General features: G+C 42.9%; 1 protein-coding gene across 5 annotated transcripts in view; it reads right to left on the reverse strand.

The window, feature by feature from the left end:
• MAP7 (microtubule associated protein 7) overlaps nucleotides 1–15,374 on the reverse strand; it is a 187,589-nt gene that overhangs the window by 151,796 nt on the left and 20,419 nt on the right. For 2 of the 5 annotated variants that reach the window (XM_049654428.1, XM_049654427.1), the window contains exons 1-2: nucleotides 11,451–11,490; nucleotides 10,939–11,192 (exon numbers count right to left, since the gene is read on the reverse strand). The exons of the other annotated variants lie outside the window; for them this stretch is intronic. In XM_049654428.1, the coding sequence (XP_049510385.1) occupies nucleotides 10,939–11,071 (133 nt within the window). In that variant the 5' untranslated portion in view covers nucleotides 11,072–11,192; nucleotides 11,451–11,490. Of the gene's footprint in view, nucleotides 1–10,938; nucleotides 11,193–11,450; nucleotides 11,491–15,374 lie in introns of those variants that run through there. 5 annotated transcript variants of the gene reach the window in all.

A 15,374-nucleotide genomic window follows, 5' to 3' on the forward strand; every position in this document is an offset into this window, starting at 1 on the left:
GAGAGGGAGGGAGAGAGAGAGGGAGAGGGAGGGAGAGAGAGAGGGAGGGAGAGGGAGAGGGAGGGAGAGGGAGAGGGAGGGAGAGAGAGAGGGAGGGGGAGGGAGAGAGAGAGGGAGGGAGAGGGAGAGGGAGGGAGAGGGAGGGAGATGCAGGGAGAGGGAAAGGGAGGGAGAGGGAGGGAGGGAGGGAGAGGGAGGGGGAGGGAGAATCCCAAGCAGGCTCCAAGCTCAGAGTGGAGTGCGACACAGGGTTCAAATTCACAAACCATGAGGTTCCGGAAGATGGCGGTGTAGGAGGACGCGGGGCTCACAACGCGTCCTGCCGATCACTTAGATTCCACCTACACCTGCCTAAAGAACCCAGAAAACCGCCAGAGGATTAGCAGAAGGGAGTCTCCGGAGTCAAGCGCAGACTAGAGGCCCACGGAAGAGGGTAGGAAGGGCGGCGAGGCGGTGCGCGCTCCACGGACTGGCGGGAGGGAGCCGGGGCGGAGGGGCGGCTCGCCGGCCAAGCAGAGCCCCCGAGTCTGGCTGGCAAAAGCGGAGGGGCCGGACGGACTGTGTTCCGACAGCAAGCGCGACTTAGCGTCTGGGAGGTCATAAGTTAACAGCTCTGCGCGGAAAGCGGGAAGGCTGGAGGACAAAGGGAGGGAGAGCTGCTGAGCCCCCGGACGGCAGAGCTCAGCTTGGCGGGGAACAAAGGCGCTCGCCAGCGCCACCTCCCCCGCCCATCCCCCAGCCAAAATCCCAAAGGGAACCAGTTCCTGCCAGGGAACTTGCTCGCTCCGCGCAAACACCCAACTCTGTGCTTCTGCGGAGCCAAACCTCCGGCAGCGGATCTGACTCCCTCCCGCTGCCACAGGGCTCCTCCTGGAGTGGATCACCTAAGGAGAAGCGAGCTAAGCCTGCCCCTCCACCCCCCGTGCACCTTGCCTACCCACCCCAGCTAATACGCCAGATCCCCAGCAACACAAGCCTGGCAGTGTGCAAGTAGCCCAGACGGGACACGCCACCCCACAGTGAATCCCGCCCCTAGGAGAGGGGAAGAGAAGGCACACACCAGTCTGACTGTGGCCCCAGCAGTGGGCTGGGGGCAGACATCCGGTCGGACTGCGGCCCCGCCCACTAACTCCAGTTATACACCACAGCACAGGGGAAGTGCACTGCAGGTCCTCACCACGCAAGGGACTCTCCAAAATGACCAAACGGAAGAATTCCCCTCAGAAGAATCTCCAGGAAATAACAACAGCTAATGAACTGATCAAAAAGGATTTAAATAATATAACAGAAAGTGAATTTAGAATAATAGTCATAAAATTAATCGCTGGGCTTGAAAACAGTATACAGGACAGCAGAGAATCTCTTGCCACAAAGATCGAGGGACTAAGGAACAGTCACGAGGAGTTGAAAAACGCTTTAAACGAAATGCAAAACAAAATGGAATCCACGATGGCTCGGCTTGAAGAGGCAGAGGAGAGAATAGGTGAACTAGAAGATAAAGTTATGGAGAAAGAGGAAGCTGAAAGAAAGAGAGATAAAAAAATCCAGGAGTATGAGGGGAAAATTAGAGAACTAAGTGATACACTAAAAAAAAATAATATACGCATAATTGGTATCCCAGAGGAGGAAGAGAGAGGGAAAGGTGCTGAAGGGGTACTTGAACAAATTATAGCTGAGAACTTCCCTGAACTGGGGAAGGAAAAAGGCATTGAAATCCAAGAGGCACAGAGAACTCCCTTCAGACGTAACTTGAATCGATCTTCTGCACGACATATCATAGTGAAACTGGCAAAATACAAGGATAAAGAGAAAATTCTGAAAGCAGCAAGGGATAAACGTGCCCTCACTTATAAAGGGAGACCTATAAGACTCGTGACTGATCTCTCCTTTGAAACTTGGCAGGCCAGAAAGGCTTGGCACGATATCTACAGTGTGCTAAACAGAAAAAATATGCAGCCGAGAATCCTTTATCCAGCAAGTCTGTCATTTAGAATAGAAGGAGAGATAAAGGTCTTCCCAAACAAACAAAAACTGAAGGAATTTGTCACCACGAAACCAGCCCTACAAGAGATCCTAAGGGGGATCCTGTGAGACAAAGTACCAGAGACATCACTACAAGCATAAAACATACAGACATCAGAATGACTCTAAACCCATATCTTTCTATAATAACACTGAATGTAAATGGATTAAATGCGCCAACCAAAAGACATAGGGTATCAGAATGGATAAAAAAACAAGACCCATCTATTTGCTGTCTACAAGAGACTCATTTTAGATCTGAGGACACCTTTAGATTGAGAGTGAGGGGATGGAGAACTATTTATCATGCTCCTGGAAGCCAAAAGAAAGCTGGAGTAGCCATACTTATATCAGACAAACTAGACTTTAAATTAAAGGCTGTAACAAGAGATGAAGAAGGGCATTATATAATAATCACAGGGTCTATCCACCAGGAAGAGCTAACTATTATAAATGTCTATGCGCCAAATACCCGAGCCCCCAGATATATAAAACAATTACTCATAAACATAAGCAACCTTATTGATAAGAATGTGGTCATTGCAGGGGACTTTAACACCCCACTTACAGAAATGGATAGATCATCTAGACACACAGTCAATAAAGAAACAAGGGCCCTGAATGATACATTGGATCAGATGGACTTGACAGATATATTTAGAACTCTGCATCCCAAAGCAACAGAATATACTTTCTTCTCGAGTGCACATGGAACATTCTCCAAGATAGATCATATACTGGGTCACAAAACAGCCCTTCATAAGTTTACAAGAACTGAAATTATACCATGCGTACTTTCAGACCACAATGCTATGAAGCTTGAAATCAACCACAGGAAAAAGTCTGGAAAACCTCCAAAAGCATGGAGGTTAAAGAACACCCTACTAACGAATGAGTGGGTCAACCAGGCAATTAGAGAAGAAATTAAAATATACATGGAAACAAACGAAAATGAAAATACAACAATCCAAACGCTTTGGGATGCAGCGAAGGCAGTCCTGAGAGGAAAATACATTGCAATCCAGGCCTATCTCAAGAAACAAGAAAAATCCCAAATACAAAATCTAACAGCACACCTAAGGAAATAGAAGCAGAACAGCAAAGGCAGCCTAAACCCAGCAGAAGAAGAGAAATAATAAAGATCAGAGCAGAAATAAACAATATAGAATCTAAAAAAACTGTAGAGCAGATCAACGAAACCAAGAGTTGGTTTTTTGAAAAAATAAACAAAATTGACAAACCTCTAGCCAGGCTTCTCAAAAAGAAAAGGGAGATGACCCAAATAGATAAAATCATGAATGAAAATGGAATGATTACAACCAATCCCTCAGAGATACAAACAATTATCAGGGAATACTATGAAAAATTATATGCCAGCAAATTGGACAACCTGGAAGAAATGGACAAATTTCTAAACACCCACACTCTTCCAAAACTCAATCAGGAGGAAATAGAAAGCTTGAACAGACCCATAACCAGCGAAGAAATTGAATCGGTTATCAAAAATCTCCCAACAAATAAGAGTCCAGGACCAGATGGCTTCCCAGGGGAGTTCTACCAGACATTTAAAGCAGAGATAATACCTATCCTTCTCAAGCTATTCCAAGAAATAGAAAGGGAAGGAAAACTTCCAGACTCATTCTATGAAGCCAGTATTACTTTGATTCCTAAACCAGACAGAGACCCAGTAAAAAAAGAGAACTACAGGCCAATATCCCTGATGAATATGGATGCAAAAATTCTTAATAAGATACTAGCAAATCGAATTCAACAGCATATAAAAAGAATTATTCACCATGATCAAGTGGGATTCATTCCTGGGATGCAGGGCTGGTTCAACATTCGCAAATCGATCAACGTGATACATCACATTAACAAAAAAAAAGAGAAGAACCATATGATCCTGTCAATCGATGCAGAAAAGGCCTTTGACAAAATCCAGCACACTTTCTTAATAAAAACCCTTGAGAAAGTCGGGATAGAAGGAACATACTTAAAGATCATAAAGGCCATTTATGAAAAGCCCACAGCTAACATCATCCTCAACGGGGAAAAACTGAGAGCTTTTTCCCTGAGATCAGGAACACGACAGGGATGCCCACTGTCACCGCTGTTGTTTAATATAGTGCTGGAAGTTCTAGCATCAGCAATCAGACAACAAAGGGAAATCAAAGGCATCAAAATTGGCAAAGACGAAGTCAAGCTTTCGCTTTTTGCAGATGACATGATATTATACATGGAAAATCCGATAGACTCCACCAAAAGTCTGCTAGAACTGATACATGAATTCAGCAAGGTGGCAGGATACAAAATCAATGTGCAGAAATCAGTTGCATTCTTATACACTAACAATGAAGCAACAGAAAGACAAATGAAGAAACTGATCCCATTCACAATTGCACCAAGAAGCATAAAATACCTAGGAATAAATCTAACCAAAGATGTAAAAGATCTGTATGCTGAAAACTATAGAAAGCTTATGCAGGTAATTGAAGAAGATATAAAGAAATGGAAAGACATTCCCTGCTCATGGATTGGAAGAATAAATATTGTCAAAATGTCAATACTACCCAAAGCTATCTACACATTCAATGCAATCCCAATCAAAATTGCACCAGCATTCTTCTCGAAACTAGAACAAGCAATCCTAAAATTCATATGGAACCACAAAAGGCCCCAAATAGCCAAAGTAATTTTGAAGAAGAAGACCAAAGCAGGAGGCATCACAATCCCAGACTTTAGCCTCTACTACAAAGCTGTCATCATCAAGTCAGCATGGTATTGGCATAAAAACAGACACATAGACCAATGGAATAGAATAGAAACCCCAGAACTAGACCCACAAACGTATGGCCAACTCATCTTTGACAAAGCAGGAAAGAACATCCAATGGAAAAAAGACAGTCTCTTTAACAAATGGTGCTGGGAGAACTGGACAGCAACATGCAGAAGGTTGAAACTAGACCACTTTCTCACACCATTCACAAAAATAAACTCAAAATGGATAAAGGACCTGAATGTGAGACAGGAAACCATCAAAACCTTAGAGGAGAAAGCAGGAAAAGACCTCTCTGACCTCAGCCGTAGCAATCTCTTACTCGGCACATCCCCAAAGGCAAGGGAATTAAGAGCAAAAGTGAATTACTGGGACCTTATGAAGATCAAAAGCTTCTGCACAGCAAAGGAAACAACCAACAAAACTAAAAGGCAACCAACGGAATGGGAAAAGATATTTGCAAATGACACATCGGACAAAGGGCTAGTATCCAAAATCTATAAAGAGCTCATCAAACTCCACACCCGAAAAACAAATAACCCAGTGAAGAAATGGGCAGAAAACATGAATAGACACTTCTCTAAAGAAGACATCCGGATGGCCAACAGGCACATGAAAAGATGTTCAACGTCGCTCCTTATCAGGGAAATACAAATCAAAACCACACTCAGATATCACCTCACGCCAGTCAGAGTGGCCAAAATGAACAAATCAGGAGACTATAGATGCTGGAGAGGATGTGGAGAAACAGGAACCCTCTTGCACTGTTGGTGGGAATGCAAATTGGTGCAGCCGCTCTGGAAAGCAGTGTGGAGGTTCCTCAGAAAATTAAAAATAGACCTACCCTATGACCCAGCAATAGCACTGCTAGGAATTTATCCAAGGGATACAGGAGTACTGATGCATAGGGGCACCTGTACCCCAATGTTTATAGCGGCACTCTCAACAATAGCCAAATTATGGAAAGAGCCTAAATGTCCATCAACTGATGAATGGATAAAGAAATTGTGGTTTATATACACAATGGAATACTACGTGGCAATGAGAAAAAATGAAATATGGCCTTTTGTAGCAACGTGGATGGAACTGGAGAGTGTGATGCTGAGTGAAATAAGCCATACAGAGAAAGACAGATACCATATGGTTTCACTCTTATGTGGATCCTGAGAAACATAACAGAAACCCATGGGGGAGGGGAAGGAAAAAAAAAAAAAAAAGAGGTTAGAGTGGGAGAGAGCCAAAGCATAAGAGACTGTTAAAAACTGAGAACAAATTGAGGGTTGATGGGGGGTGGGAGGGAGGGCAGGGTGGGTGATGGGTATTGAGGAGGGCACCTTTTGGGATGAGCACTGGGTGTTGTATGGAAACCAATTTGACAGTAAATTTCATATATTAAAAAATAAAAAAAAAAAAAAAAAAAAAAAATTCACAAACCATGAGATCTTGACCTGAGCCAAAACCAAGAGTCCAAAGCTCAACCAACTGAGCCACTCAGTCACCCCCAGGCACATAATTTTTAAAACTTTAAGTTTTATACAGCAAGCAAATCCCAATGCATATACTACCTCACCATACAAAGAATGTGATTATGTAGAGGTCAAATCATGTTCCCCTTGTACAGTGACATCTATGGTAATTTTCTACTTCTATAACACAGAATGCCTAGAAGACGGTTCTACTCACTCAACATGTATTCAAGGAGAATCCAATGAGTGCAAGCCATACAGCAGATGTTATGGTCCTTGTTCCTGACATCTACTGTTATTTTTATATAAATCTTCTGAATAAGACATTGTATTTCAGGTCTCTTTAGCAAATAAAATTTATGCCAGTCAATTTGACTTTAAGATTTCCTCCTTATAATAGGGATCTTTGATGTTACTGCTCCTCCTAACTATACATTTGCCTCACCAGTTGTAAAATTCTACTGGTAATGTCTTTGCCTAGTACTGAAATGGCATGAATAAAGACACTGGGTACAGACAACAGTCCAAGTCTTACAGAGCCCAAGAGGAAAAGAAACAAGAACATGTGGGAGAATGAATTCTAGAATGGCATTTTTACTTGACATAATGCTCCTTTTTGGGGGGAGGAAAAAAAAGACTCATGACTTACAAAGAGGACATTACAACTGTTAGATCATCACCAATCCAATAGGAATACAAATGGTAAATAGGAGATCGTATTTCATTTGGAAACCTTAACTGGCAGAAATTCTACCTTCATAGTGGATAAGCCAGAAGAAAAGAAGTTAACTGCAGGCTCCATAAATACACATTTTAACAAAAAGGCAGACAAGGAGTAAAGGGAGAAGGAGAGCACATTTGCTCAGAACTACTGTGCCCTGATTTAAAGGAGAAATTTTATAATCTGCAATTTGCTAACGAAAGGGGCAGAAGGCATTAACCTAGATATTAACAAAGTAGTCAATTAATACTACCCTGTAAACATATGCCTTCATTTTTTCCACCAAGGAAAATGATGGAAAACAACAAAACAGAGTAGAATCCCGGATATACTCTTAGGTAGAGGCAACGAGGTAAAGAGTGATAGGATTAACCTATCGGATACATCCAAATATAGTACTTACTGTTTCCCTCAAAGTAGTTACCTTGGAAGGACAATTCTAATATGGTCAACATTTCTTAAAATTCCTGTTAGACTTGCAGAGACTGTGCAAATTATTTTTAAATGTTAAGTTTATCTCCATTCAGTAATGTTCCATGCAGTCTGCAATTTCTTACCCAGAAGAGTAGTCCTGGCACTTGAATAGCTTACAGTTTCAAGAAGGGCACAGCTGTATGTATAGATACTTTCCATATACTCTCTGCCCTTTCCCTGATTTTAGTTTGTATTCTTGCATTATTGGTACATAGTGGTCTTTCTCCACTAGACAGGTAAACACCTCTGAGAGTAGAAACCATGTCAATTACCTTTGCACCATTTCCACAAACGACCCAGCAATGCAATCTGTACAGAGTGTGCATTTAACAAGTGTTGGTTTAGGGAGAAAATGTCTTTTTATTTAATAATGACACCTGCTCAGCAAAATTCACCGTAAGGTAGGTTTGCCTTGAAACTTATCCAAGGGCATTTAGTCACTGCAGTACCTAAGTAGGCTCGCCTCTGCCAGTCCTAACGTCAGCACTGCACTGAGGCTTGGGCTCTGGAGGTGTAAGAGCAAGAACATAAGCCCAATTCGCTCCCAATTACTCTCTAAATGTTATATATCAATATTATCAAGTACATCCCTATCGATTACATGGGAGAAAAATCCCTCCTTCAAGAACTGATCTCATCTACTAGCTAAACAAACTACAGTCTCAGTCCACCAGGGTAATTTTGAAGCCACAATGGGAGTCCAGACGGTAATCGATATGTTTATTCCTACTGAGTTCATTATGATGGTTACCCAACAGCAGAGTACCCAGAAAGATACTACTTGTCATGAACCCAGGGTCCTTCTTGACAGAAGCATTTTGCTTACTGAATTTAGATAGCATGCTTCTTTATTGCTAGTAATGACAGAATAAAGATATTAAGCATGAAAACCAAGTTTGGGTACAGTTGGCTGATTAGGCCACAGAGTAGGCAGAAAAGAAAACAAAGTGATTGTTTATCTTAATAGTCACACATGGAAGATAATCTGTTTGTCATCCGACTATGATGCTCTGGAAATAATTTAGAAAATAAAAGTCCATTATAAGTTGCAAAAGACGGTACAGGCAACTGGTGAGTTAAGAATAATATTCAGAGCAGGCAATAACATTTACGTGGGAAAGGACAGCCGAAATGGTCAATAAAGCCAGGTTATTATGCTTCCTTGCAGGAAAGAGGCTGTCTGCTCCATCAAGCCCTTTTTAAAAACCACATTCATTTCAGGACCTGACCATATCTGGCACCAGGAAGCAATTAAGGATAGACAAATCAGAGAGGACAAAAATTCAGAAGATCAAAGCTCTACAGACTCAAACTGTGTTGTCCAATAAGGTAACCACTAGCCACATGTGGCTCTTTAAACTCAAAATCAATTAAAATTTAAAAATCAGTTTCTCAGTTATAGTAGCTTTATTTCGAGTACTCCCAGGTACATGTGGCTAGTGGCTATCATACTGGACAGTTCATACACAGAATACCTCCATCACTGTTCTGATCGACAAAGCCAGATTTGAAAGTGGACATTCCTACTGTTCAGACAGACCTGATGAGAAATTCAGAACCAAGCCAATAGTATTACTCGTTAGGAATCATTAAAGATTTCCAATGTTGTTTGTTTATGTCTGGGCATTCTTATCAACGTAGCATTTTTCTTCTAGTCTTTTTCTTCTTTTTCCCTTTGATATAAGGAAAAGTAGAAAAAGAAAAATGGTAGGGATTCAGAAACTCCTTAAGTCTCTCCTATCCACGAAGTTGCACGAATTGCCAAAAATAAATACATTTTTAGAAGTAACTACTTACCCTACCCTTTTTCCCTTTAAATAAAATACTAAAGGCAACTGGGGGGAAAAAAACCACAGAAGAAAGAGAGGAATTCAAGAAAACTACTCAGAACAAAATGGATAGCTATCCTAAATTACTGTTCCAAAATGCCTAAGGGAAAAGTGCCGCAAATCAAGAACATTTCCAAAAATACACAGTGGGCACAGTTCAACAGTTCCACGTTAATTTAGAAAGTTAACACCTCTTAAGAGGCCAAATGATTTTCTACCAACCATTGAAAGTCCTGGGTTTTCATCAAGACCACACTCTGGTTCAACTGTAATTCCTGGGCAAATGAAAGAATCACCTATGTCAGCTTCCATCCGTGGCATCAGTAAATTCCTGAAGTCATTTGGTTCTAAAATAGAAACTATGTCTGATAGTAAAATTAAAATCAACTACATTACTAAGGTTCTGTTGATTTGAAATTCCCTGTATACAGCCTTTTAAAAGTGAAGTAAAAATATACTTTGGGATTTAAAGTTGACAGTTTCAATTATACTTAAGAAAAGCAAACTCTAAGACTCATTCAAGAGCCAGGAAAAAGAAAGCCAGTCGTTTTCAGGCACTGGATTCTACTGAAACACTCATTCTATCAGGGCTTCAGTATTTGCTTGCTACTTTGCCATGCTACTACTCTGTACCACACAGAGGAAATTTGATATCTCAGTGACAGAACAATTTGAATGCAAGCTAAAATTTAATCAGCACATAGAAACAACAAAACTGATAACCTATCAGCTTAAGAGACAAACAGCTCATATGCATTTGGGGGAAGGGGGTTGCAAGAATTAGGATACTGGGAAAAAAGAAACTTAAAAGGCAAGGCTTAAAGCCCCTCTTCAAAAATGTTATGATGTTGCCATCTCTGACAATTACAGCTCTGGGAGGGTAGCTATGAGGCAATGCTAAAATGATGCAGTACAGGGGGATTCGAGAAGCCAGGCAAAACTGCTGCTCCATTTCACCATTATGAAAGAAAGGTACAAGAATCAGACCTCCCCTTTCTGCACCCAGCACATTCCAACCTCCAGACAGATGTTCAGCAGAGTTACCATCAGAAGTTATAAAACGTCATGCTTTCCCCTCCCTGTTCTCTAGCTTTGCCCCCTACAGTGTGCTCAATGTTTGTTTTACCACCTTCTCAAGCTCCTTCAGAATAGAAAAAGAAGTAACATCTTGACTCTCTGCCCTTGGAAAGGACTCACTCCTAGGTCACTTCATCTAACTCATCCCTTTTCAAGGAGAAACTCAGATCATTAAACAGAAATCACCAATGCACCTAAACAAGGTAGGGAGATGATCATTTAAACCTGGATTAAGTCCTATTTCCTTCCTGGTAAGGACATGCCATTGGTAACTGTTCAAATGAGCATGTATAAATTAAAGATCTCCAGGCCAAGAAAGTAGCTTGTGTCAAAAAAAAAAAAAAAAAAAAAAAAGGCAACTGATCTGAAACCTACCAAATCTGCAAAATCTGTTCTGCATTTCATGCATACACAGCTCTACAGAATGTGTAAATACAACCAGCAAACTGTGCTAGGAGGTCACAAGCACTCCACACAGCGTGCACCACAGACACAGTTTGTAAATGTGCTACAGACAGTGTGGGAAATGGGGGCTGGCTCCAGTTCCAACCAAAGGGTAGAGCTAATGCATACCTTTAGGTCTTCTGGAATTTCCATTCTTTTGCTGTTCATCTTCCTCATTAATGGTGAATAAACCAAGGGGAATTGGCCTTGCACTGGTCTTCTTCAGTCTCTCTTGTCGGATAGCTGTAGCTGATCCAGGCATACCGCGGCTACTTGGTTTTTAATTATTATTATATTAAAAATATATGCTTATGTAATTGCAGCTCCCAGGAAGCTGCTAGTTTCCAAGCTGCCGGTTCATTTGAGCACTTGTAATAGATCCCCTATGGGTAAACAGTGTGCAAACAGCTGACAGATACTACCAGCCACTTGGCAACTGAGGCCCTGCAGTTCCCCCTCACCTAGCAGCAACCCCCCACCTCCCCTCCGCGCCCCCTCCCGCTTACTCCCCCCAGGCAAGTGGCTGGCTGGAGCTCGCTAGCTGGCACACACACGCTCACACAAGCACGCAGGCGCACTTTCCTTCCGGAAGAGCCCCGGGAAAGGCACGCAGGGTCAGAAGCCTCCTTCCACTGCCTAACCTGTTCAGTCAGATCCCAGCTTCTTCCTGCTGCGGCACCTTTGCCCAGGCTTCCTGCCACCGCACAGTAAGATATTCGGCACACGGCACAGAGGGAAAACCGGGATATGCTGTCCTGTAAACAGTTGCCCTGACAACCGGGACAGGTCCTAATCCGGGAGGGCTGGGAGCAGCTCCGGTCCGCCTGGAAGCGCAGGCAGCTGCGGGATGCTGGTCGGGGGAACTCACCGCAGAGGTCTGGAGCAGGGGGGAGGGAGCCGCCAGCGCTGTGCAGCTCCCTCTTCCTTTCTTCTCCGCCCGCCCCGCCAGGCTGCAGCCCCGGAGGACAACTGTCGCCATGCCCGCATAGGCAGCAGGGGACTCCCCAGGATGGGGAAGGGGACTCAAGGCAAGAAGTCCTTCTCTTCTTTGGGGGACCCGGTTTTCAATCATGACAATGTTTGCGAGTCCCTGGATGAAGGCATAGCTGGACGCCCATGGCTCATTCTGCACACAGTATCACATCGCAGCTTTCTGGAGGTCCCTATCACCCCAGGCTGGGCCATGAGGATTGACACTGCCACGCACCTGAGACATTCCAGGGAGGACAGGCAGGGGGAGAACCGTGCCTGTTCTCACCAAGACCACAATTTGGACTACCCCTTCTGCAAGTCAAGTTGAAAGGAGAGAAATGAGAAAGTACAATCCACCTACTTGGGGGGGGGGGGGGGGGGAATCCATCTCACGGACACGTGGCCAACTCCCCCCAGTTTCCACTGCTCTGGGCGAGTCACTACCAGCAGTGCTGAGCAATTCTTAACACTTGACCCACTTTTAGCTCTTTTTTGGACTCTTTTCTCCAAAGCATACAATCATGGGATTATTGTTTTCTTCTGAAATGAGCTTTCTCACTTAAGACTCTCCACTTCTAGGCTGCCTGAAATTTATGCTGTGTGTGAAAAAATTAAATTTATAGTAAGTGACACAGACAGATGCCTACTGCCAAATTGGTAGCTTTTGTTGCTTTTGTTTTTGCCTTTTAATCAAAATCAAGTCTGCTTAAAAAGTCCAAAACAATCCTCCCATCCCAGACCACTCTCCTACATTTTCCGACGCGGGGCTCAAAGTCACAAAACCGCAAGATCATGACCTGGGCCAAAACCAAGAGTTGAACGCTTAACCAAATGAGCCACCCAGGAGCCCCAAGCACCCTCTCTCCAACCTTTGGATGGAAGGATAACTTCTGACAATTCACTTAACTTCTCTTGGTGCCTTAGCTTTCACTGTAAAATTGGGGTGACATCATTTAGCTTACAGGACTGGGGAGAGGATTAAATGAAGCATAGTGGTAGCAGTAAGAAGTGCTTATACATATCACCTGCTTTTACATTTTACACTACATCTGTTGTAAGTACTCCCATTTCTGCTTCGTATTTCAGGTGTTTCCAGTTCAACTATCAAGGTTATCGAGCAATAATATTGTCCAGCCCACTGCTGGAGCTGTCACTAGATGGTTGGCAAATCCATGCTGGAAAAAAAACAAAACAAAACACTTCAGAAATCTTTTGCTCAAAGGCTGGGGGATTCAATTAAGAGTTAGATGTGTAGATTGGGGAACTGAAGGAAATTTCAGGTATTAAGTTTACTTAAAATCATGTTCACCTCTTTGATGAGTACCTGGAATAAAAGAGAATGGGGTTGAAGAACTGCATAGGTCTGAGAAACCACCTAAATCAACATTTTACATGCAAGGAAAACCAAGGCGCAGGAGGTGAAGTTCCTTGCCCAGGTCAAATGTTACCCACCAACAAGTCTGTGGTGAAAACGTGCTTCTCCTTATGACGAAAATTCGGCCTGCATCGTTTAGGATCTTAGATCCCTCTTGCTAGCTTCTTACAGAGATGGCAAGATGTGGAGAAGGAAGGAAAGGGAGGATCCATGCTTCAAACATGCAAGATCTTGTTGTTTAAGAAATAAACAGTAGATACAACCTACTGCCATTAATTCTATTTGGAAATTCTATTTTTGAATTAAAGATGATTTGTTATTTCCTATTTATTTCTTTAATCAAAAGATCAGTGAGCATAGTCCAGTATTATACATATTTATGAAAATCTTTTCAAATCTAGTTTGTTTCTTCTACTTCCAGAGAATCAGGTTAGTACTTACAAAAGCAACACACACACACACACACACACACACACACACACACACACAGCTGAAACTACCTTTTGGCAGAAGAAGTGAAAAGCTATGTCTCAAGCAAACGACAAATTTCATTCAGAAATGTTTCTTACCCAGATACGGCTAACAGCTTCTGATCCTCTCCATGGATCTAACAAAAGTATTACTGAAAGTGGTAAAGCTAAGGAAAAAGGGATCTTTTCCTTCATCTATCATCTTAAAAAAAAAAAAGTTTATTTATTTTGAGAGTGAGCCTGTGTGCAAGTTGGGGAGAGAAAGAGGGAGAGGGAGACAGAGAATCCCAAGCAGGCCTGATGTGGGGCTGGAATTCACACAGTGAGATCACGACCTGAGCTGATGTCTAACCAAACTGAGCCACCCAGAAGCACCACCCCCCCCCAACCTTCATCTTTCAAATAAAAAAATGAAAGGATCGCATTTACGAAGTATCTTAGGAAGAAAATGAAACATCTTTCCAAGAGTGGCTTTTAAAAAAGCAAAGTGAAAGCTGAAATTCACATGACTTCTGCAGAAGATGTATATTCCTTTACTCTCAAGGATGGCCTGGATGGCTTTTTCTCCTCTTTTACAGGAGAAACACAGCAGCAAAGCAAAAGCTTCCTAGCACTTAACTTGTCCAGATAAGATTTCACAAAGGAGCCCTCCCTGAGGTCTGTGGAACAGAGATCACAGAACAGCCCTTCTGGGACACAGAGGACTCTAACTGAGCCCACCTCTGCCACACCTAGCTAATCAACAACTCTCTCTTTTTTTTTTTTTTTAAACGTTTATTTATTTTTGAGACAGAGAGAGACACAGCATGAACGGGGGAGGGGCAGAGAGAGAGGGAGACACAGAATCCGAAACAGGCTCCAGGCTCTGAGCCATCAACCCAGAGCCCGATGCCGCGCTCGAACCCGCGGACCGCGAGATCGTGACCTGAGCTGAAGTTGGCGCTTAACCGACTGAGCCACCCAGGCGCCCCTCAACAACTCTCTTCTGTTAACAGCAATGGAATATCCCTCTAATGACAGAGATGGTACTCTTCATGCTCTAGGGTCTCATGGAGAATTTTGATCTGTATCAAAATGTGAAAGTCACCCAAATGGCTGTTTTGAAAGTTATGCCTAAACTATCTACTGGGGAAATGAAAGCCTAATCAAAGGAGGCCATAAGTCACCAGCCATCCTACAACCCATGAGGCAGGGTGAGGTCAGGTCAAAGAATCCCATTATCCAGAACATCTCCAGCTTTGTCAGATAAGTTTTATCTTTGTTAGTCACAACAGCACTGAGAGAGGAGTCATCACCTGACAGATCAGGAAACTGAGGCTCAGGTTAAAGTCACACAGCTAGTTCGGTCACTGAGCCAGTATTAATTTGTGGGCCATCTGCTCCGAAGCTAAGATGCTTTTGTCCTGCTGCCTTGTAAATCCTGGTTGCAACATCAACTAGCTGTGTCCCAGTCACAGCTGTGACCAGTCACAGGGAAGCAAACAGCCCAAGATCAAATAATCATAATAAAGGATTTTTTTTTTCCTATCCACGAAGTACACATTTAAGACGTAAATACATTTGAGATTAATTTCCTAAATGCTCAAACCCAGGATATAGGTTTTCAGCTTTATTTCATTTTGGGAACACCGGGGCTTAGTCCCTACAGGGGCATGGGGGCTTTTATACTCAGACCCAAAACAAAGGCAGATGTGGAAAGGGGGATGGCCAGACCTGAAAGCAGAAGGAATCCTACTCTGAATTCCTGA

The sequence above is a fragment of the Panthera uncia genome, assembly GCF_023721935.1.
Source record: "Panthera uncia isolate 11264 chromosome B2 unlocalized genomic scaffold, Puncia_PCG_1.0 HiC_scaffold_24, whole genome shotgun sequence".
Lineage (NCBI taxonomy): Eukaryota > Metazoa > Chordata > Mammalia > Carnivora > Felidae > Panthera > Panthera uncia.